This window comes from Polyodon spathula, chromosome 11 (assembly GCF_017654505.1).
Source record: "Polyodon spathula isolate WHYD16114869_AA chromosome 11, ASM1765450v1, whole genome shotgun sequence".
Taxonomy (NCBI): domain Eukaryota; kingdom Metazoa; phylum Chordata; class Actinopteri; order Acipenseriformes; family Polyodontidae; genus Polyodon; species Polyodon spathula.
This window is the reverse complement of record NC_054544.1, coordinates 35,584,199-35,609,158: the sequence shown is the minus strand read 5'-3', so window position 1 is coordinate 35,609,158 and position 24,960 is coordinate 35,584,199. Positions and strand designations below refer to the sequence as shown.

The 24,960-nt window shown below is 36.2% G+C and overlaps 2 protein-coding genes across 2 annotated transcripts in view; both read right to left on the bottom strand.

Annotated features, from left to right (window-relative positions):
• The window catches only part of LOC121322645 (PTB-containing, cubilin and LRP1-interacting protein-like), a 34,656-nt gene extending 18,898 nt beyond the window's left edge, over positions 1-15,758 (bottom strand). Inside the window, exons 1-2 of the mRNA XM_041262828.1 lie at positions 15,569-15,758; positions 3,629-3,775 (exon numbers count right to left, since the gene is read on the bottom strand). Coding sequence (XP_041118762.1) covers positions 3,629-3,775; positions 15,569-15,598 — 177 coding nt within the window. The 5' untranslated portion in view covers positions 15,599-15,758. The remainder of the gene's footprint in view (positions 1-3,628; positions 3,776-15,568) is intronic.
• Positions 15,759-18,088: 2,330 nt separating this feature from the next.
• LOC121323643 (delta and Notch-like epidermal growth factor-related receptor) overlaps positions 18,089-24,960 on the bottom strand; it is a 56,088-nt gene continuing 49,216 nt past the window's right edge. Inside the window, exons 8-12 of the mRNA XM_041264821.1 lie at positions 24,247-24,369; positions 23,102-23,215; positions 21,331-21,462; positions 20,625-20,871; positions 18,089-19,115 (exon numbers count right to left, since the gene is read on the bottom strand). Of these exons, the coding sequence (XP_041120755.1) occupies positions 19,004-19,115; positions 20,625-20,871; positions 21,331-21,462; positions 23,102-23,215; positions 24,247-24,369 (728 nt within the window). The 3' untranslated portion in view covers positions 18,089-19,003. The remainder of the gene's footprint in view (positions 19,116-20,624; positions 20,872-21,330; positions 21,463-23,101; positions 23,216-24,246; positions 24,370-24,960) is intronic.

The window sequence follows — 24,960 nt, the reverse complement described above, 5'->3', positions numbered from 1 at the left end:
TTCAGTTGTTAAATGAAGGCCTGAAGCCTTGTTCTCCCTGCTGAAATAAAAGCTATTGAAATGCATGAAAAAGATTCACAGCCTCTCTAACAGCTTTTCTTGGATAGATGGATATAGTTGTAACCATAGCAACACAGCCTTGAAGTCTGTCTCACAACTACCTTGAAAAAAGAACTGCTCAGACAAATTCTATACCTACAACACAGTGCCTGTATACCCTATTTGAATGTTTCACAACTCGGCAGCGATATTCAATAGATTTCATAGAATTCTATAAATGAGTGGTCTGTTTTAATTTGGGAGATGTACACTTCCCACTAAAATTTAAAGAACAGATTGAGAGAAACGATAGTTCCTCACGCCAAGTTATCAGCCAAAACTGCTAGACTCTGTACAATAAGGGCAGTTTACGTGTTTTCAGGGTAATGACACACCAAAATTAAAATTAAAGCACCATTTAATTTTTAATTTGGAGTTCCCAACACTGCTAGGTGAAATGTAGAAAAAAAAGTCAATATCCGTCATACAGTAAGAGAAATGTAGAATAATGTAAAAATGTCCTCCTCCTCCTCCTCCTCCTCCTCCTCCCTTTGCAGATTTTTAGAGACCCCAGTCACTTTTATCCATGCATGTGTATATTACAAGACATCCGAGTTTCACGACAATTAACTTGTTTTGTCAACATGGAAATATACTAGGGAACACATTTATTTTGATGCCTGTATCATTTATATTACACAATTTATTGCTATTTTAAAATGGAACACTTTACAGGACTGTTATTTTTTACATTTTGGAGATTTTTTTTTTCTGAGTTATCTCATCATTCTGAGATTCTGATCTTGATCTCTGAAAAATGTTGGTTTCCTGTCAGTGTAACGCTTATTGTGGTTGCTATTGGCGCAAGGAAGTACGGTTCCTCTCAATACTGGTTGATGAGAGTAATGCTATTTGTAGTCCCCACTGGACAAAAAGGAACGTTCATTTCTGAGAATTAGCTATGCTGAAGGATAGCCTATATAATTGGTAAAATAAAAACATAAATAAATACAATAATAAATATTTAAATAAATGAAAACATAAATCAATACATAGACATTTATTTATTTCTTTATATATCTTGATATGTATTTATTTTTCACTATCAGATATAAACACTGCCATTTAATATTGAATGAAACAAACAGATCTCAAAGTTCTTGTTCAATTGTATATTAGTGGAGATTTGTGTACATAAAGGTCATCATGCTTTTCTATATTTTTACTTTCAAATTAAAAAAGATATTGTAATGACCCAGACAATTGCTTTGTTGCAGGACTTGTTGTCTGTTCAGTTGGTCTCATCTGTCTTTTACGTTACACGTATTGTAAGGGGAACGGGTCACGGCATTACTTAGCATGGAAAGGGGGAGTAAGTGAATGAGCGGGGAGAATATGTGTTGCTGTTTTCGGGGATTGCCATGGATGTGGCTGGTTGATGAGCTAGACAGCGGCGGGAAATGACGGGAGGTTATATAATAAGGGGGTGCATGAGCCTGGGGACTGGAGTCAGTCCAACGTTGAACTTGAATGAGAAACTGTGGGTGCGACTGAGCGAGCGTGTGAGAATATGCAGTAAAAGTGTGAAGACTAAAAAGTAGGGTTATGTGCCCTGACAGGAATTCTCTGTAGTTTAAGATTTTGAGAATTCAACACCGTCTCACTGAGTACTACTTCCTAAACATGAAAACCTTACAATATACCTGGCAACCATGGACAGCACAAAGCAAATAGGCACAACTGTAAAAGCGGTGGGGGTCAAGGTTGACCCAGTTGTCCCAATTGTTCTTCTAACTTGGCTTGCGTTTTTGATACAAGTTAGAAGAAACAATTGGGGCAACCTTGACCCCCATCGCCTTTACAGTGGTGCCAATTTGCTTTGTGCTGGGCAAGTCTGCCCCAGTGGTTTCTTTAAACTTGGCTTGTGTTTTTTAAATAAGCATGGCAAATAACGAAATTGAAATGGTGGAAATGACAAATAACTGCTTCCTAACGCAATTTGTTAAGGCACCAACTAGAGGGGAGGCATGGCTTCATTTAGTCTTTTCAAATAACGAAGACAGAATAACTAAAACAGAGGTTAGAGAACCACTGGCAAACTCAGACCACAACATGGTCTCATTTGAAGTGCTTTTTAAAACCCCAAAAGTGATGACTAAAGCTAAGGTTTACAATTTTAGAAAAGCAAACTATGAAGGTATGAAACAGAGACTAACACAGTAGATTGGAGTAAAATAGAGAAAACATCCACAGAAAAAGGATGGCTGTTCTTCAAAAATGTAGTATTAGAGTGCAAAACGATTACATTCCTAAAATAGACAAATCTAAATGTAAAACTAAATTGCCAAAATGGTTTAATAGGTCAATTAAAAAATATATTCTGATCCAGGGTTGCAATACTGGACCTCTAGCACCCTTTCTTTAGATATAGACTCTTAGGTGGAGTAACAAACCAGAACAAGATGACACAGCTATTTTATTCATGATCAATCCTGGCAACCTGAGGAATTAGGATTCCCAAAGAGTAATGTAATGTTAATCACCTGCCATCATGGATTGATTGAAATTGTGTGTGCAGTTCAGGAACCAAATACTTCACAACAACCTAAATTGTGATCAATACATCAGATACCTATTTAAAGGGATTGTCTACATTTTCAACATTTGAAAAGCCTTCCCTGTTTAAGGCCGTTTTATGGGTGTTCTGTATGATTATTTTAGATCGTTATTTGCCATGCTTATTAACTATTCCAGCCAACATTGCTGAAAAGACCCCAGGGGGGGATTGCATTGTGCACGGAAACTTGTAGGTACTCAAACAGGCGTGATAAATGCATGTGGAATGCATGGTAGTCAGATGTTTACCAAGCAATTTTGTCAATGAAGTAGCAACTGTTACATTTGCAAACTATTTGAGCTCTTAGTTTAACATAACCATGGCAATAGGACCACATTTCCAAATGTTACAGTGCATGTGATAGAAACTCTGAAGGAAAAGTTTAAAATAATACTGTGAGCGACTGGAGTTAAAATGATATTATTTCAAAGGAAGTAGCCTGCTTTCTCTGTTTAGCCAGACAGATGGAATGTAGGCAGACATTCCAGCAATTCCTTTAAGTAAAAGCACACCTTTGATGTACATAGCTGGACATATACAGTACTGCATAACATAGAAACCAATGCAAGTCTGTAAATAGATCCCTGTGGTAAAAAAAAAATAAGTATTTCATAACATGTCAAAATGAAAACACTGTTTCAAGTGTCTCGTCTCAATGAAACTTTTGGAGAAGAAACCTAATAGTCCATCAGGTTAAAAAAAAAAACATAAAAATACTGACTAGTGGGTGGCATTCAGGATAGCTTATAGCTTTACACACACACACACACACACACACACACACACACACACACACACCCACACACACACACACACACACCCACACACACACACACTTTTGTACTTTTGTTATTGTAGGATTAAGTGAGCAGAGCCCATTTTTAAATTCTTATTTTCCATCAGAGTTTATTATACTTCAGTGCTCATTGTTAAATACATAGAACATGATGCAGCTCCATAGTGATTTAATACCTTGCAGCCTGGGTGAGTTCGATTCTTCATCAGCGGAGTGGTGGAGCAGAGTTCGATGGCTTCTGGTTCGTGGAATATTACCGTAGGTAGTGGCTCTTTCCGTAATGTTAAAACATTCAGCTTGGTCTTCAACATTGTTTGAAAGTGCTACAGCCAAAGAAGAGAAAACGCATAGGTTAAATATATTGTATGTTTATTCATAATTCCAAACAAAATTTGCTTACCCAGTATGATGCTCCCTACCAAGTACCTCCAGTGCCACTTACACACGCACACACACACGCACACGCACACACACACTGACCATCAGTAATTCTACTTGTTTGGCCAAAGAATTTAAGACGCCCTTGTATTTCTCACCCTCAATTTGCATATGGAGGCAGTTTGCGCCTGCTATCCCACACAGCATTACAGATATGTGCTGCTCCTCATTTCCAGTCGCGATTACTCACACTTGTTTTTCAACCAATTTGTAAACTCTGGTATTGCTTGGCCTGTCAAAAAATACGGGGGTCTGATCAGAATTTCTGATCATCTTCTCTCTGAATTCCTTCTTTGAAAATGGCTGGTTTGAGGTCGGGCAGTAACATTCTGGGTTTGTCTTTTCTTGGCAGTAAGTCACGTTGCTGTTTTGTACTTGGGTAGTCACATCTTTTGTTGGGGATTTTAATACATGCACCACTACTGTACTCGAATTTAAGATGCACACTACTTTTGGGAGGCAAAAAATTGTTCAAAATGTGCATCTTAAAATCAATGGAATACGGTAAACTAGAAGAAAGTTGATGTTTACCAATCACAACTAAATTATGAATATACCTCCCTCTATGTCTTTCCTTTGCAATCCTCCCTTTTTTGTATCAGCCAAATTGTGTCTGAGAAAGTGTATGTGCAATGTCTTGCAATAGTCAACACATGGGGCTATTTTCGATTAATACCATATATAGCTTTTCCTGAGGACTGCACCAGTTCTTTGTCAGCATGAAGTCAACAGGAAATCTACTCCAGGTGGAGCTGCAGAATGTTTGGTTTCACTTCCCATTTTTTTCTGGGGGACTTTTTCCTCAAGCAATATGTTTCCAGCTGAAAATCTTCAAGATTACCTAATTGTCTTTATTGTTCGAGAGTTTATCCCAGAACTTCTTGAAAAAGCATTTTTTTTAATTACATGCTGAATTTTTTTTTGGATAAACAGAATTTAAAATTGTCAAGTTGAATTGTTACAGCTTGTACTTTAATATTGATTACCACTGACGCATTATCCACATTACTTGACAAACCAAAGTGGATTAGTATACTGTCTTTTTATTAAGATGCACCACCGTGCTTTTTAATGGCTTAAGCTAACCTCACATGCCAAAATAAGTGGGACCTGATCGGTTTTAACATGGTGCACCTAATTTCTAATGAATACACACAGTACTATTATACACTCAATTCTATTAAATTTATAGTGAGTTGACGGAATATCTATCACACAGAGGGTTTAAAAAACTTTCCATCTGTTTGGCAGATTGCCCCACGCTCAGGCTGGGCACTAAAACACATGTACTGTAAGCGGGCTTTAAGTGCTTACGTGTGAAGCAGAAACTTGCTGGAGGCCGAGAAAAAGGAAATCCCATGACAAATCTACCAATACAGTTCCAATAAATTCAAAATGAAGCTTTTGTGGAACACACCAGTTATATTCCAGAGTGGATCTCCATCGTAACCTGAGAAAGCTACACTATATCACCCTATCACCCTGATACTTATTTAAAAAAAAAAAAAAAAAAAAAAAAAAACAGCGCATGTCGATAAATGTTCAATAAGCTTAGCACCAACAAGTTTGTTTCATTACTTCCAAAAGAGCCTGACTTTCCTGTGGTGAAAAATTCTCCTGCTGTTCAGCATTCTAAGGGCAGTGTGCTGTGAACAACATGTTCTTCAAATCATGTTCTGTGGAGGAACTTTCTTCCTTCTTCTACAACAGCCACTTACAGGTTTACCAAACACAAAGACGGACAGTGAGTATTGTCACTCATTTTTGTGCTATAAATAAGCAAGAAAATCTAAATGGTGTTTTCTGTAGAGACTCCTCTGATTTCACAAAGCTCAGAAGACTTGCTACACTGATAATGACCATGTGATGGGTGTTGAGAACTCCTATTTTACATTGCATGACAGGTGCTGACTCTTTAATATTTAGGACCTTTTATAAAGCTCATTCACATGAAGCTGGTTGGTTATTGAATAATTTCTCCTTGTATTGTGGATCTGAAATAGGATACCACAAAGATGTACATACAAAACAACTTTAAAAACAAAAAAAAACAATGTTGTCAGAAGGCTAACACAGATCTTGTCAGGTTCTACTTAACTGTATTCTGAATAAGCTACCCTTATCCAAAATACAATCACAACCTGTGACTGTGGCAGTAATCTATGATTAGAGCCCCGTGTTTATCGCAAATATGAAATAGCACAAAATAAAATGAAATGCAACATACACAAGGAAATAAAAACTAAATGCAAACATGAAAAAAAGAAAAATCATTATAAAACAAACATAGAATGACATTTTTAAATTAGGAGGTTTACACAAAAAATACTTTAAATAAATACTTGCAATCATAGCTGTCAAGGCTCAGCTGTTACCATAGACACAGTCTGAAGGGAAGCAGAAGCTCTGAATAGCACTTGTGCAGATGCATAATTTGAAGCGAGTTGTTTGGGAATTCAAATTGTGATGGAAGAGAAGAGATGTTTGTTTTTAAAATCCCCAAACCACACATAACAATTATACAATGATGCAAAGAGGGGATCTATGCAACTGACGGTGCAAAATAACGATGTGCAGATTTTGGCTGGATTGGGAGCCGAAAGATACCGTCGTTAAGCATTCCTGTTTAAGCCTACATTTTTTTTTATTTTTAATTTACAATGTTCCTAGTTTGTTTCTATTACATTGTGCCAAATTGTACCCTTTTTTTTCTGAAAGCACTTTGATTAAAACCATTTCCAAAGTTTTGGAGTTTTTTTGTCATATTTTTTCATGCATTTCTAGCTTCATCATTGCTGTTAATGTATCAACCACTTGCGGTTTTAAAAAAAAAACTGACTAACAAATTACAGATTTTTAAAACTGAAAAATCCATAATCAGTTAAAAACTAATCCGAAAAATTCAAAACAATAAAACAGATTTCATAGGACCCTACTATTACAGATATACATCTAATTGAGTTTTTTTATTAATGTGTATCTGTAATAAAACTAATTAAAACAAAATCTGTGAAACAATAAAATGAAAAATTATAAAAAAATAAAAATAATTTCATGGGGCTCTATCTATCTAACAGCTGGAGGTGCTGGGAAACACATAACTCTAAAATGATTCATGTCTGTACTTAGATTGGAGAACACATAAAGCTGAGTAAAGGATGATGATACACTACAGGCATTGAGAAAGCCAGCCTGGTATTAAAAAATAAATACAAAAAACATGAGTTGAAATTCCATTGGCATTAGCCTGCCACTACCATGAATGAACTGCCACTAACTAGCTATTACTTTACTTATTGTTGGGTCTAGACAGGTTTCTACAGAAACCAACTTTGAACAAATAAATTTCAAAGACATCACTCCATTTTACATGTTTTGAAGTCCTGCTTACAGCTTTGCAGATGTATTGACCAAGCTGGATAGAAAAATAAATCTGACTAACCTTTAGTCCTCATCAGAGGTGGCCAACGATGTCCCTTCCATTCCTTCTCACTTCTAACCCTGTTTTAAATTGTTTCATTGAATCAACTAGCCCTCCATCCAGACCCTGAAGTAGTTAATTATCTCATTGCACCAGTTAAATGTGGATAGGAATGGCCCTGTAGGATTGTGATTGGACACCCCTGGTCCACATCTTATTAGACTATAGGTGGCAAATTACAAGGTTTTGAAATATGGCCTTGTTTTTTTTTTTAGAAATCATACTGCAGTGCAGTTTGTAACTGCCCGGGGCAACCCCGAGGAGGTATACAGTACATGATGATACTGTATCCATTAAAACCGATTGCATCCAATATGCATATACTGTAGCACTTCACTGTATTCTCCTTCTGTTTTTCAATGGTGTTGAAATTTGAAGTCACTGCTTTGGGTGGCATGTAGAGTCTTTAAATAATTAAAAAAAAAAAAAAAAAAAAAACAACCAAAAAGGCCAAACATTGAGACATTGCAGAAATAGCATCTCAAACAATCTAGCATTTCTTAAATGCACGTGTCACTCTTTCTCCTTTCGTAGTCAATCCGTTGACATGCAAACATAAATTTGAAAAAATAAAAACATTCTGATTTCAAAACCCATGTATCAGATACTTGCTGTAGATTAACTTAATTGCTGTTATCAGAAAAAAAAAATAGCAGCACTTTTCAGAAAACGAATGTACTATACACATTGTTTGCTACCTGCACATTCAGACACACTTGTTACAAACTAAACTTTTTGCGTGAACGTATTTTACTAGGAAACCCCAAGGGGAAAGAAATGATTTTACTTACTGATCAATTAATTAGTTCTACAGGTGGTCCTCTTATTGCTGAAATACTGTACTAATCATCTGGTTTTGCAGACCATGATTTACCACGCTGAGGTATAAAAATTAAATCAATGCGTTCGGCACAGCTTTTATTACTTCAGGTATATCGCTGGGGTAGGCTTAATTCTAAAGAGTAAAACTGTCTCAATTAATACAGCTGGTTATTAATGTACCGAAACCTAAGGAAAGTGATATATTGAACAGAAATTTATGATTACTCTGGAGAACATGAAAATGCCCATTCTATTTGAATTTGTCACCACCGATTTAAAAAAAAAAAGAAAAAAGAAAAATGGCTTTCTCAAGCAACAATTCAATAAAATGTCACAGTGAAGTGCCTATATGGAGGAGTTATCAACCTGTAGCTCACTGGGATTACTCTTTGCATTCCTATTGGGGAGAAATGTTTAATGTACCAGTGTTACGACCACAAGATGGAAAATATGACAACAATTTTTAAGATCAGATGCTAATAAAGATTAGGAGACTGTCAAGAAGGAGATAGACCATGTTTTAATTGGAAACGTGTGCCTCACCAGCTCAAACAACCACATTCAACTTTTAATTATTTTTTGTTTACACATGAACGATAACAGGATTTACCACAACGTGGCTTGACCATCCCTGTTTATTTAAGAAACTTCCTGACTTATTTAGAAAGTTATCCCTCTTTCGGAATTCACTCACTGGAGACCAACTTATTCACAAAGAAATGAAGGCCAGTTTTTATAGTGACCCACTGGCTACATAATATTAAAAGAAGGTTATGCTGTTTCTGAATATGGTCCTGTTATTTATTTCACAGGGAGGCGAATAGTAACTGGGGGTAAATATTCAGGCAACAGGCATACACAAGGAATGTAATTACTGTATACTGTATGTTGTTGAAAATGTTAGGCCTACATGTATACAATAAACAACAGGCCTATCATAAAATCTCAGGCATAACCTCAACAAAGCATTCCTGCTTTTTATCATTAAAATTAAACACAGGAAGAGACCAACACCAGGGAGCATGTCATTTTATTTACCATGGCAACAATAAGGTTATAAAAGAATATTATCAAGTGACCTTTTTTATTGTGTTATTTTATTTATTAGCCTCTTTACTACAGTGTTAAGCCAGAGAACAAACTATCTCTCATTCCGCCCTCGTTGTTTGTGAAAGTCTATTTGTTGCGTGCCAGTGTCAGAATGCGGAAGTGAACTGGAGTTTCAGGATGGACATTATTTGTACAAGTCAAAATTGTACAAGACAAGCAGCACTTATAACTTAAAGAGTACTTTTTACACTTACAGCTTTAAAGTATTCTTCAAAACAGCTGCTCTAGTGCACTGGGGTTTAGGATCTGTCCTCTAAAACACTGCAGGAACAGCCATTAAAAAAAACTAAAACAAACAGCATAACAACATGTGCTCTTACACTGCCAGTGCACTAGAGCGGCCATTTTGAACAGAGATTTGAAACAGACTTTAAAATTATAAGTGTAAAAAGTTGTCAGGATGTTAACAATGAAAAGAAAAATGACAGGTAGGTTAAACAGCTGTAGCAACACGTGTACATGTAACGCTACATTTTCTTTAATAATGCTACTTAATCTTTAATACTGGAGTGTCCAGGTTCATATGTGAAACTTGACAAGTACTTCATGGACCTCGAATGTATTCCATGAAGGACTAAGGGTGACTTTATAATGACAATTGTCCGTATCATTTTCTTTAATATAAATACTAAATTGCAAAATGTTTGTTTGGCAATGTTTACAGACGTGAAATCAGATGTTTGTCCAGCAGATCAAAGGAACATCTATATTGATTAAATGACTTGGTCGCCTATTCTACCTGTTCTTTATAAATGATTGATAATCTGGGAGTATATGAAGGAATAAGTCCTTAGAACAGCACTCGTTTTTTGCAAAGCTTGCATTTTTGCAAGAGCATATATTGGCAGTTGGTCATCTTGTTTTTTCACGTTAGCTAACTTGGAATTTATAGTCCTGGAGGTGGATGTATTTCACAGACATGACTGTTTAAAGAATGTTTTTTCAAAAAGACACCAGCTGATAGGGATGCTGAAGGTCAACCAGAAAATAATAAACAGAACGATGAAGTAAGACTTTTGGAAGTGGGACAACCACATGATTTTGCAATGGTCAATGTGCTGTAGCATATATCGTGTCTAACTCCAAATCATCTTTTGTTTTAAACTGTGAATCCCAGCTCTGCTAGTACATCTAGTAAATGTATAGAACTCACTTTGCTGATGCCCTTTGTTACAAGGAAGGTGACCAGGGAGCATTATTATTCTTGATTCTATAGTAGAACGAAAACAATGCAGCTTTGGTTCAGCTGACTATAGCTGTTGTAGAAAAAAAAAGATAGTTACAAGACAATAGATTGTGTTCCACAGTGGCAGATAATATTTACTGGTGTATAATAATGCTTGTTTTACAATTCAAAATTCATATACGATTTCCCACTGTGACGACGGACCAAGATAATACGCTTTGTAGCGTTCTTATAATTCAGCAAAATGTTTTCCCTACATCTGTGCATCATATAACCATGCAGTTCCTCCTCACTGGATTTTCAAATGTACTTGCATATTGTATGCATATAATGCAGAAGAAGGGAGATTATGCTTAATTAATGTGGTCATTAATATTGTAGTGTATAACAAAGCTGACCTCAGCATTTGACATGTAACATTAAACCTTCAAACACATAAACTGGCTCAACACTGAGAGGGTATATTTTTGCCCAAATTCAGAATAAGTAAAGGGGGTAGATAGGCTTATTTAGAAACCTGGATTCCACAGCCTCCTGACACTATTTTGTGTGTGTGTTTTAAGCTGATATGCAGTAACAGGGACATCAACTAGAATTGTCCAGGGGTTAAATAAATAAAATGATTTAGTCAGAATTCAAGATAACAACTAACCCAACCCCCCCCCGCCCCCTTTCCCACAAGCACTCACACAACAGACACCATTCATCTGGTTTGCAGATAAACTGAAAATCCTACAGTAATGCATAATTCTGATGCAAACCATCTCAGTTTTTTTGTTGATAATAGTTAATTCCAAAAAATCAATGTACTAATAAGAGACACAGCGCCACTTACAGTTCCCTATTGTCCAGTATTTTATTTTAGGCAGTTTTTATACCAGTTGTTTGATTAAATCAAATTAAGCAGGTAAAGTATTTATGACAAACCTATGGAAATGCTTCTGCTGGATTATCATAATGGGTCTGTTTTTTGAGTGTTGTTTTCATTACCAGGAATAAAAATACATCTTCAGAAATCAATAGTAACTAGGATGTTATTTGAAGGGCTCAAGTTTTGTTTGTTGAAATACTGAATTGTGTTGTGTAGCAGCCTAATGGTTTAGAAGGAGGTAGATGCAGTAGCATTATTTTGGGGATACTTCAAGGATGACTATGGGGTTAGCCCAAGGACCTCTGTTCTGCAGTAGAGTTAGTTTTGTCTTTCTCTAATTGCACAGATTCAACCAAGGTCCTATTTCTACTGTAGATACTTAGGAACTGGATCTTATAACATACATCATTGTGTTGTGAGATGTTGTGTGATTGTTTGTGTTAAAGCACTCGCCTCTAAGGGGATAAGAGTGTAACAGGAGTGTAGGGCGTGCGGTATCATTATAGATTTCAGCGAGTTTACACTTCACTCGTGCAAGCATGTCTAGTTTGTGCTGTGGTTAAGATGCTTTCTTGTAAAGTGCAGAGTAGGTACCCAGCCACCTTCCTTTTGCATATGTGGGATGAGCAGGTAACACATGTTTACAGGGATTTTAATAATGTAATTGTAGACAAGAACCACGTAACTTAAAAACTAAAAAGTAAAGTGACTTTAAATAGACTGTTTGTTATTTTCAGATCACCTCTTCAACCAGCATTATACAGTAGTAAAAACCTGCACGACTACTAGCTCTGATCCAGATAAACCACTACTTGAATTTCCAACAGGAACATTCACCAGCCTACACATGTTTGCCAGTTATTCTTGTGATACATTCCTTACTAATTCACAACAGAGAAATCATAAATTTTACTTAAATAACATATTGTTTTGCATGTCTAAAATGCTACACTGTCCACTGTATTTCCAGATGTGAAAATGGTAAACCATTTTTGCATTTCTATCCAAGTGGGCCCCTGAAAAAAGAATATAGTATTTTCCATTTGGACTACAATAAAACAGCAGATGAAATTATATCCAGATCAAACCTCTCTGTATCGAAACTTTATACATAAGTTCCAATGCACTGTTTGATTTATTTTCCCATGGTGGGATAAAAGCCACATGATGCCAAAAGCACACAGTGAGTGAAAGTATTAATGAAGGTGAATCCGTCACTTTGATGCAGTCAAACAAAGCTAAGTATTGTGCTAGAGAAAGCTTTCATATGACATACTTGTGCAGAATTTAACAAGAAGGTCCTACTGGTTGTTTTTACATAGGGGAATCATATGTACCCTGACCTTTAAATTAACTAGCCACAGAGCGAATGTATACGATTCATTACAGTACAAGCTATTTCTCTTCAAAGTACTTACCATAGGAATTTCTATTTTTTCAGCATGCCTTTCAAAATGGAGCAATGGAGTTCATTGGGTGTGTGGGAATGGGAATAACAGGCAGCAAAATACCAAAAACGACCTTAGAATTACCAGTTTTTTGTCTACTTCTAATTATGCCATTTGCTGTATTTTTTTCTTGAGATTTACACTGCAAAATTTGAATGTGTTCTTATGGATTTGTGCTTTTTTTTTTTTAATCCGTTCTATAGATGACCTACTGTACTTTGTATAGATTTTGTATTGTTTTCAGTAAAGCAGAATTACAGCTGTAAAAATTATTTGACGTCATAAAACTAAAGAGGTTTTTCAACAAGGATCTTAAACACTGGCGCACCCATCCATCTTGAGTAGTTATTTCCTCAAAATTGCGAAAGACAAAAAAAACAAAAAAAACAGAAATGTTCTCATACAATTACTTTAAAGTATGAGGTTAAAACCAGCCACTCCCTAACATAGTGCTGAATTTACCAAAACTAGTAGCTTCTCCTTTCCATTTGACCTACAGTAGCCTATTTGCACTATCGAGTTGCTGGCAACCACTGCCCCTCACATCTCCAGTAGACAAGTGTTTAGTTTTATTTCGACCTGATGCATACATACCTTTTAACGTTTTAAAGCTTGTTTCACAGATTGAAGATTATAACTGATTGTGGACTACCTTGCCTCATTAACAATTACAGCCATCAGAGTTTGTGAAGTTGATGTCTTTTATTGCACCAACAACATTTATATGAGTACCGTACTTCTGAAAAAAATAGTACAGATGTTTTCATCTACAGATGAAAATTTGAAAAAGATTTCTGAAACTGAAAATGTAACTGTCTGACCCATGACATAAAGTGACTATTCAATAATTAGCATTTTGTTTAACTATGGATAATATATTGCTTAACAAAATGGAAATCAAATTAATCCAGTATAATACTAATTAGCGCATAGCTGTTTAATGGCATACTTTTTTCATCACGAGAGCAAATATACTCTCTTTGTTTACCTAATCTGGGTTACTATTTAGAAATCGCTTCAATTTTCTGTGTTACTTGCATGAGAAGTAACAGCAGGGAACGATTTTCAAACACTGGTTTGCCAGGAAAAGAACTACAATTAAAAACTGTGGCTGTCTGTACTGGCTTATACAAACTGCAATTACTCCATGTAAACTGCAATTCGCTATCCAACAAGCTTGAGTTTTTAGAGTGACCTCTGCGAACCAGTCATACCATTTAGTGAAGACTTTGACATGAAAAACAATATGGTTTCAGAGCTAGCACCATATGAACACCTTCCATCTAGCCATATTCCTGATGTTGTGTTTAGCAGTGTGTGTGTGTGAGAGAGAATGGGGTGACCTAAAGAAATACCACCAATCACTGAGTTCCAATACTCCTGATGTCTTTGCTCAAACTTTCAAAATGTTTGCTTGATTTACATGATATAAGCTGCACTTGGTAATAATTAATGTTACAAAGCCCCAAAACATTTATTTTTCCAGATTGTTGGTTACAAATGAAGATCTGTATTTATATAGTATGGGTGTTAAATGCACACAGCACTACTATAATATATATATATATATATATATATATATGTGTGTGTGTGTGTGTGTGTGTGTGTGTGTGTGTGTTAAATTGAAAGTAATTACATTAGTTTTGTTAATTAGCACACAATAAAATGAAATTATCAAATCATACTTCGTTACCATTCTCTATTACATATGTAGAGTAGGTCAATGCAGTGCTAAATTTCAACTACACCTAACAAAAACAGAACTAAACCATTTCAATTACACGATGATAATACTGCAGTAGTATTAATATTGGTATTCGCTCCTTGTCGTGTCGTGCCCTGAAAGTGATACAGTTTTAATACGGCACCAATCATAACAGCAGTGTCTTTATATACCACAGATAATGAGTCCATTACTATTTATTACGGGTACAAAGTAGTTGTCTAAAGTTTACTATGAGATTCAATATGCTGTCTTTCTGCCAATAGTTGCCAGTGGGACTGCACTGTCTGTTTTGCCATCTGGATAACATTTACAGAAAAGAGAGCATCCCTCGACACCTCAATACGTGTCACTACACTCCTTTCAGCCACAAACCAGGAGAAAACAACCCTGGCTAATTACAATATCAGATGCAAAGATAATTCTAAAAACAAAAACAAAAAAAAAAAGAAAAAGAAAAAGGTAGAAAAACACACACACATATATATATATATATATATATATATATATATATATATATATATATATATATATATATATATATATATATTATGTGATTAGTCAACAGCTGTGATTAGCAACAGCTTGTGAACAGATGTGACACGAAGTTTTTATAAAACATTCGCCAAGACACGGCATGACAGGATTAATTTACAGCAACGCTAGAGACATGTATGACGTAACAGTTACAGTGTCACAGTCTGAACGTTAGGCACGTTTGTATTTGGCTCGATGATTTGAAAACAAAGGACGTTTTTGCTAATTATTCCAATAATTTGAATTCCAATCTTAGACATAGAAGCTCAAAGTGTAAAAATGCTGACATACATGTTTACAGTGCATGTACTATATAACCAGTCTATCCCTGTCCACTCCTGTCTAGCCGGCAGGTTAGTCTGTTCAGTAAATTGGAAAGAATGATAGACAATGGTTTAGCATCCTATTTTGACAGACGATCTGCCTTTTCTTTCCCAGTGGTTTATTTATTTATTTGTTTATTGTATCACTGGATGCCAGATAGAGATAATAGCTCTCACCTGCAATCGTTCGGTCGCAGGCTGCCACATAGCGATTCTCTTGATTCTCTTGCTGTTTTTAGGATAATGTTTAGTCCAGCTCACATCTGCTTGCAGATACGGTATGCTCTCTCCTTCCCCGCTGCAATCTGGAGTAATTCGAGCAGAAACTGAATTCCAACGCAAAGAGCAGAGCTCCGCCTGAAAATTCAACCTCGTCTAGGTACTAATGAAAAGCTGCAGATGGCGGCATAGAGACATAAGGTTTACAGACACTGCACGAATCTTTGAATGCTGTCATCTCCAAAGTTTTCCCAAATAAACATCATAGACCATATTTAAAGTGTGGATTCGAATCAGCAAAATAATGTCTTTTACTGTTTAATACTGTTCTACGTTTTTTTTTGTTTTGTTTTGTTTTTTTTTTCCTTTTTTTTGAGAAACCTGCACTGATGCTTACATGTATCTGGTGAAATTATGTTTACGATCCCATAATGATGTTCATACCATTGATGGGTGACTGGTACATTACATTATTCCCTTCTGTACCCTTCTGTGTCCTTCTTTAGACAGCAGATTATGTTGGCGTTCCAGTTTGTGTACATCCAATGACATAAACACAGACTTGCCAGAAACATCTGCTTTTGACAGGAGCCACTAATAGTAGTGCTGGCACTGTGAATTAAAAAAAAAAAAAGGAGCTTTGTGTATTTCCCCCAACATTACTACATGGTAAACTACGAAATTACAATGGGAAATCTGTATCCCTAACTGTGCAGTTCACTTTTTATAAGGGTCCTTTCTTTGTAGTTCATTCTCTGCAGTTGTGTTATTTGTATTTTCTGTAATATGAGTCTTGGCCAGTTTACTAGGCAGGACTTGTATAGGCTGCCTTTAGACTGTGGTGTGGAGTTTATTTTAAAGATGTACTGTGCAACAGGTGGTGCGGTGTGTTGTACCAGCATTGCCATTATGGAACTCGTCAGGTGAGACTAGGTAATGTGAGCATTTGTCCAGCTCTAAAAGCTATAAAACCACACATGCAGGCGTGTCCAGCTCTTTTGCATTGTGGTTTAGACGCTTGCTTGCTGTGTGCATGCTTGCTGGTTTGTGTCCAGCCTCCACTCTGTTGCACCAGGTAGATCAATCTTGCCTTTTACATCAGCTTGGATGTTTAAATTGATTTCAGTATCTCTGTATCATTTTCTATCCACAAACAGCACCTCAATTACCCACATTAAAATTATTAGATGAAGCAAAACACACAATCCATGCTACAAAAAGAGTAGGCTATGGTGTGGAAAGAGCTTTTTTATTATTTTAATGATGTATGACAGTGATTGGATCATACACTCAAGGTCTAACTTCCATCAGTGCTTTGATTCACTATTTCAAATTATAAACATATTTTCATTTAAAATTTAAAAAATGCCAGATACTGTATGACCTGTGTGAACCATTATAAACAATATGCTGTAAGATGTATTAATTTAGCTATAGGGATAGAAGTAGATTTAAAGGGGTGTTTTTTTTTTTTTTATTTTTTTTTTTTATTTTTTAATGTCTGTGAAATATAACTGGAGTTTAGTAGTAGACAACAAATAAATAACCTGGGTCTGTTGGAAGTGAGTGAGGAGACAAATAGAAAACACCTGCCTTATGTAGAATACACTTATGCAAATGCAATCCCTGACATGCATTCTGTAATAAATCAAATCTGCATACTTAAGTTGTAAGTTAGTTTCAGTCACGACTGTCAAGACAGCTGACAAACTTTGCTAAAAGGCTGGTTTAAGACATTTGATTGTGTTGTGAGTTGATAATCATTGAGGAATGGTGAGGTTGAGTGCAAATTAAATACCTTTCAGACTCATCATGTTGAATTTGTGGTGCCCTAGCTGCTCATGTTGGCCCCAGGGTTTTTATACTCTTAAACATCTATGTTAAATTAACTGCTAAAGTTATGTTACTTTGTTTGTTTTAAGAAGTATTTCAATTGTGTTATTTGACTTCAAAACACAGCTAGTCCCAAGCTAATACCACAGTTGGTTATGTTTATGCAAATGTTTTTTGTTTTTTATTTTCTTTGAACTGCTGGTTTCCACAATAATAGTAGTAATTGCTTTTTTTCAGCCAGTATTTTGTTTAATTAGAGAGCACACAGTGGGTCTCCATCAAGCAGTCTCCAATGTAGTGTATCAAATAAATGCCTTACACATGTTTTATTGAGATTAAGAAGCAGAGGCATCAATCACTGTGGCCTCTCTGGAGCCCGAATACCTGTTTTGTACAGGGGGTTGGACAAAGAAATGTAAAAACTACAAGATGTTTAAATTGTTTTGGAGGGACACAACCAGTCCACAGTAATCCTTTAGGGAAGTAGGGGAGGAATTCAACAGCTAAGAAATCTAAGAAAATACTTTTGAAATATTGGATAAGGAAGCACAGCTCTCTATTAAAGGCTGGCAGATCAGCTGACTTATTTTAAACTGTAACCCTCAAAATGTTTTGCATAACACCCATGATCACAAGCACCACTTCTAGTGTTCATTTTGACCTTTATTACATCATTCAACATACAATCTAAGCACATGGTTTAAAAAATATAAACATAATCAAAGCAGGACATGTGTCAGCACGATGCATTCAGGTAGCTTCTGAAAGAACAAGACCGGATCGCAAGAACAGCACAATCATACACAGCTACGGAAAACCACACCCCCTACAAGGAAGCAAGCTACAGAAACTCACACATTGAATAAACGTGAACAAACGTGATTACAAACTAAAGCCTTACTCATTTCTCCTTCATAGTCCAGTTTGTCAACTGATTTTCCATTAATAATGTCTACACCCAAGGCCAAAACTCATTAAAACATATATGATGCAAGTCTTAGAAAATAATACAGAACGTATATAATCTATCCATGCACCAAGTAAGGCAAAAGCTAAAGCATTTTATTGAATATACTGTATAACAAATGCACCTATTAATATTATTCTTGATATTACTACAACATATTTTAATTTTCTCAGGATTTCTAGGCTGTTTCTACATTTTGTTTAATCTATACAGAGGGAACCGGCACCAAACCTCACACAGTACCTTGTTTTAAACTAATCTGGTACTACTAACCAATTGTGGTTATTAGGTACAGTATACATAGTAAGTAAATCTGTTGACCATGTATTAAATAAACGCACATACCAGTATATGCTTACTATAGTATCATTAGTATAATAGCATCACAATTTCACATTTAAAATATGTTTTATTATCAAATTCTTCATATCTTATGTATTTATTTCTTAATTTGTTTAATAATTACTTAAAAGGTCATTTAATTACATTTCAACAATGTTAACTGACTAGCTTTTATCTAAAACATATTATTTTACAGTGCTGTTGTTTTTGTAGTTTTAGTTTTTTCCTAAATCTTCTCAAACCAAGTGCTTTTACAAATCCTTTGTTTTGATTAAAGTGACCAGTGGCTTGTCATCTGGGCTGTAATCTTCATAAGTGACTGGAGTAGCATCGTACATGGCTGGTCTGGACTTCTTTCCAAATCTGAAAGAGACAATACAGTTTAGATTATCTTCAGTCAACAGCAGGGTCAACCTGGTGAAATTCAGTTTTCAATAATAATAAGTTTTCGTTAATAATAATTACATTTCGCAACCATTCTAAAGACTTTAATGATCTAATTAAAAAAAAACGAATAAAATAAATTAACTTTTCAATTGAGAATAAAAACAAAGATAAACACATTCAATGATAGAGCTTTGGAAACATTCCAAAGCTTTCTGATCATAATGCCCTTTGCGCCTCTGTTGCATGACATGTTCAAAATTCTGTCTCGTCAGGCAACGTGTACTTGGATGTAAGAAGCCATCAGTCTTGCCTGCAGTACACATCCAACCGATGGTGTGAGACCAGGGCCAGATTAAAGAACCAGGGGGCCCTACGCTAACCCATATTTTGGGGGGCCCTATGCATGTTATGGCGATTGTGTTATTGGCATATTGGTTAATCCGACCCTGCACTTGGGGCAGGTAGTGTGAGCGGAGTGGAGTGAGCCAGTTGCATATGGAGCAGGGGAGCGGGGGAGCGGAGTGGGATAGTTGCTGGAGGAGACATTTCCAGCCCACTCATTCACAGCACTGAAAAGAACGATTTTATTTTTCTTAAATACATGTTGGAGTTTGCACAGAAAATAAATTAAAGAAGGTAACAAATACAGATGCAGTCGCTGTACAGTATTTTCCATCTTGGCTGTGCATGCTAACTATTAATTTTTCAAGTTTCAAACCAAATTAGGCACTTTTATGTTTTGAAGACTTGAGAATTGCATTTAAAAAATGTGATTGGCGTTGCACTTTATAATTCATTATGGAGGGAAACATATATTTTCTCCCACTTGTGGAGCTGCCATATAAAAACGTGAGAAACATCATCAGTGTGTCCATCTGTCTGCGGTTATAACATAGCCTATATTGTTCTTATACAGTTCTATGGTTATGCACCAATACAGCACAGTGAACAAGGATTATATGTACTGCACTCTTAAGGATAGTTCATTTACTACAGGTTTATCAACCACCCCCATTGAGACTCACTCATGTTTGTTTGTGGGATGCTTTGAGTTCCATATGAGATATTCAGATAGAAACAAGCCCAGTATAAAGCTATTTGATACGAATTATTTGCAAAGTTTGAAATATGTCAGTGCACCATAGACGACATTGTAGGAACCTGTTAAAAACCTGTTCATTGCAAGATGACACCTGTTCATAGATTCCTTCTACGGAATGAGCCGGTAGTAGCATTGCAAATATATTAAAATAGGGCCTATTGTCTTCAATGCAAGCTAACAAGTTAATGATAGAAATTTGAAAGGCCTGAGTCAGTCAAACCACATTTTATTGGCTAAAACCAGGCATAATCGTAGCAATATTGTATGCAGTTATTGTGACAACAGCAGAGGGTAAATCATTTCCCAGCAGTTGACAATAAAACCATTAAACTAATCTCTGACAGAGAGGTGACGTCATGTTTCGATTCAGCAGCACACCCTACCTTGCATGTCGGATGGAAGCGATGGCGCTGCTGAACTCGCTGTCAATGCTCCTGCAGTTGTAGAATTCCTCATAAGCTGGTCTGGATGAGCCCTGGTACTCAATACGGCTGATGCGGCAGATCCCCACAATCAGGATAATCAACATGAGGACGAACGCCACACAGAGAGCTCCGATGATGATGTACAGGGAGTGACGGGGCATGTTGGTCAAGGGTTCTGTTGTCCGTGCCGACTTCCATTGAAGATCTAAAACAAAACCCATAGAAGTTTAATTTGAATGTCAATAAATATGTTCCCCACCGTGCAAGTGACTGCATGACTACAGTTTAATGCATTGGTTTGCAGTGGGGGGGTGCAAGCAGACCCTCTTTCCATTTAGCGCCCCACTATATCCACACTGGAGGAGATCTGCATTCCCAGTGTTTGTGTGCTTATGTAAAGAAATCACAATGCCTATCAATATCCGGGGAATTGATTTTGAGCATAATATTACTGTATAATAGTTGTTTTCATAGTTCTACATGATATGCATTTTTGTTGTAGCTTTTTAACAATTTAATTCACAGTTTGGTTTTATTTGTCATGCCTTTTTGTTCCTTCAAATAGACTATTTTTTAAGAACCAGCTTCTCTTATTATATATAATATAGTCTGCTATTTTGTACACACAAACCAAAACACAGATCTTAAGAAATGAACAACGTACGTATTTCACAATTGGCCCCAACCCATCCCTGAGGACAGTGGCAGGTGTAGCCATTGGACTGGTCGATACATGTTCCACTGTGATGACAAGGGTTGCTCTCACATTCGTTGACATCCACCTCACAGTCCTCCCCTGGGTTGATACAGAAACCCTGTTAGCGACGGTTTGTTTGAATGAAAGGTTAAGGAAGACATATTCCATATATCAGTTTAAAAGAAACACGTGTCATGGAAAAACAAGGGAACACAATATTTGCAAAATCTGAGTCATTCATTGTCCCAGTAATCAGGAAACCAAGCTTCTGACTAAAGATTAAACACAGATGCAGGCTTCCCATGAAGTTTGGTTATTTCTTAATTCTGTATTTATTGTAGTTCCCTTACATTGCATTAGTACTCTGTTTGCCAATTCCATCATCATAAAATACAGACATGTTTAATAGTTCATATACCATGCATCACTTAATACCTTCTTAAATACCTGTCCAAGCTGTAATACAGTGGCTGGATCTGTGACCTGAATGGGCAATGAATCAAATGTACCTCTAATGAGCAATATGTATTCTGCACACAGGGAAAGGTTTTAATTTCAATGTTGACAGGGGCTGTGGTAAGTAATGAATAACAATTGTGTTTTCCATCATAAAATTCAAACAGTGGCATGTGTAACCCTCTTACTGGCTATGACACAAATGTGCATTGGCAACAGGCAATATTATAAATCAACTGCACAAACCTCACAGTTACAATCGCTTTGGAAAATTATATTTTTTTCTGTGAGTTTAATCCTAAAGTAAGCACAGATAAAGGCATATATTTATTTATACACAACACAGAGAGTACCAGCTGGAAAGGCGATTATTGATATAGTAATGTTTATCAAGCAGATAACGCCCTGATATAGGTATTATTGCTATTATGAACTTGTTTTGTGCATCACTGGGTATCATGCATAAGAATCTACTGTCTGTGGAATGGGCCTCCACTTGGAATTGAATTGGCCAAGACAATCTGTGAGGTTTATCATTTTGTTTGACACTTCCAGATATAACATATACCAATGCTTGAGGAATGTTGTTAACCAGGCTGCTGACTTTAGTTGAGATTCAGGAAACAAATGTTTAAAGTGGTCCCCCCCTCCTGGTATCTACAGTAAACTACATTCTATTTTTACTGTTACTCTCTCAAACGATCCATCATTTCAAATGTTAAATGGCTCTAATGGTGTGATTTTTATTGTTTTAATTCTATTGAAAAATACATTAGGAATAATAACCCAAATTAAATTGACATTTGTTTAATTTCTTTCTCATTTTAAATGTCATTTTGAAGTCTCAAATGTAATCTAATCTTACCTCCCTCAGCAATCATTACAACACATTTTCAATTCCTGTGTATATTAAAGGCTTGCTCAGTACATTTCCTCCATGCCTATGAACACAGTTCTCAAAGGTCAGCCGCACATTTCTCCCTTGTAGTAACACTATTTCTATCTGATCAGGCCATGCATACATTGCTCAGTTTAAACTTTGAAACAGTGAGGCAACACAGACTCTGTGTTTCTGTGCTCTGAAGGGCTTCGAGCTACCTGATGTACTGTACTTGGAGTTCAGACATGTTTCAAATGCTCTAGTGAGGCCACAAGGGTGCTCTTGAGTTTGTGATGACAGAAACAAAAGAAAACAAAAAGTGGATCTACAACAATAAGACTATGTTAGTTAAGATAGCTATGATATTACACAGCGATACTCTCGGTCTCGGATAATACTCACCAAAGAATCCAGGTGGGCATAGGCAGGTTGCATTGAGGCCCTCGCTGTCACAGGTGCCACCATTCTGACAGTTTACATGAACGCAAGGGTCCTTGTACAGTTCACAGTGTTTACCTGAAAGACAGTGTTTGCATAATTAAAGACACAGTACTAAACTGAGCAGTGAAGTCTAAATCTACACCAAAGTGACTGAACCTTTGTATCCGTTTCTTTAAGATGTCCATCCCATTCGCTTGAACTGAAAAAAGTGAATGCGTTCTGGTGTTCATGTCTGGAAGGAGACGATGCATTGAATATTTATGGTCCTGTTCTAGGCCTGCAGCACACAGCCGAAGTGGTGATGTGTCTATAGTAAACCACTGATGTTCTATTCACTGTACATGCATGTGCCTTGCTTAAGAAAGCCATCACTTTGGTTGTGGCGTGCAGTCGCTTTTGGTAAATTGCAATATTTTGGGAACTGTTTCGAGCCTTGCTGTAGCATACCACAAACTGTACTGACATGGCAATGGTTAATGCTAATTCTATCAGTGATTTTTGGTGGGATCAAATGTTGACAAGGTGAGTGAAGGGGGTATTGATTTATTCCCACGAAAGCAGACAGAGTAAATTAGTAAAAGCGTTGCAACCATTTCTCTCCATTCCTCTGACTTGAATTGCAGTAGCAAAGCAGCTTAAAACATCAACTTCCATTTATACCTGAATTCTTATTTATATATTCAACATCAAATGATGCTAATTCATTTACATTATTTTTTATAATAAACTAAACAAATATAGATTTTCTTTATTAACACTTTTCCGCCTGATGTTTTAGTTCAGTCCAAATAAAATGTCTCCCCATTCAAAGCTGCGAATTGTTAAGTGCAGTAATTGTGGTATGAACGTTAACAGCGTTACCTAATTTAGCAGCACATTCTGTTAATGGAAGATATTTTGTATCTAATTTAAAGATCTCAGAATAAGCATCTAACATATTTTGTTCTCCAGGAAGATAATATGAGAAACTCCATTCAAATACATAAACAGCTGTTTGATAGAGATTGATAGCCTTGTTAGAACACTCATACGTTTGCATTCAGATCCTGTTGACGCTCCTCCAACCCCCCTCCCACCCCCGCGCCCTCTCTGCAAACAGACTCTACCTTCATACTCAGCAGTACACAGACACTCATAGTCATTGACGAGATCTTTGCATGTTCCGGAATTCTGACAAGGGGTTGAGCGACATTCATTATACTCCTCTTCACAGTACAAACCATGGTAACCTAGAGCCAGAGAATACAAATACAATTACCTCTTACTTATCAGTAAAAGCCACCTTATAATGCAATTTTAATTATTTCACATTTTCCCCCAGCTTAAAAGGTAATTAAACATGGCCATCAGTTTTATTTCAAGGTCAAAAAAATATTATATTCAGCTATGGCCAAAAGTTTTGCATCACCCTATAGAATTAATTAATTTTGTTTCATAAAGTGGAATAAAACCTGCTGAATAATGTTACGTTAACATATTGAATTACATACCGCTTTGTAGTTTTCCATATACTTAACGAAACTGTCAAAAATGTAAAAATGTGACGTTTCAAAATCTAACATGAATTTCTGTACTGCTATTATGGCTTCTGGTAGACTTTTGCAATATCATTTTGTAGTTTCTTTGATTACATGATAGTTTTTTTTTTTTTTTATATATATATATATATATATATATATATATATATATATATATATATATATATATATATATATATATATATTTGTCTAAAATCCTAGGTGATGCAAAATGTTTGGCCATACCTGTAAAGCTAAATATCAACTGGCCACTTTGTGGCAGTGTTGTGCTTCAACCCATGG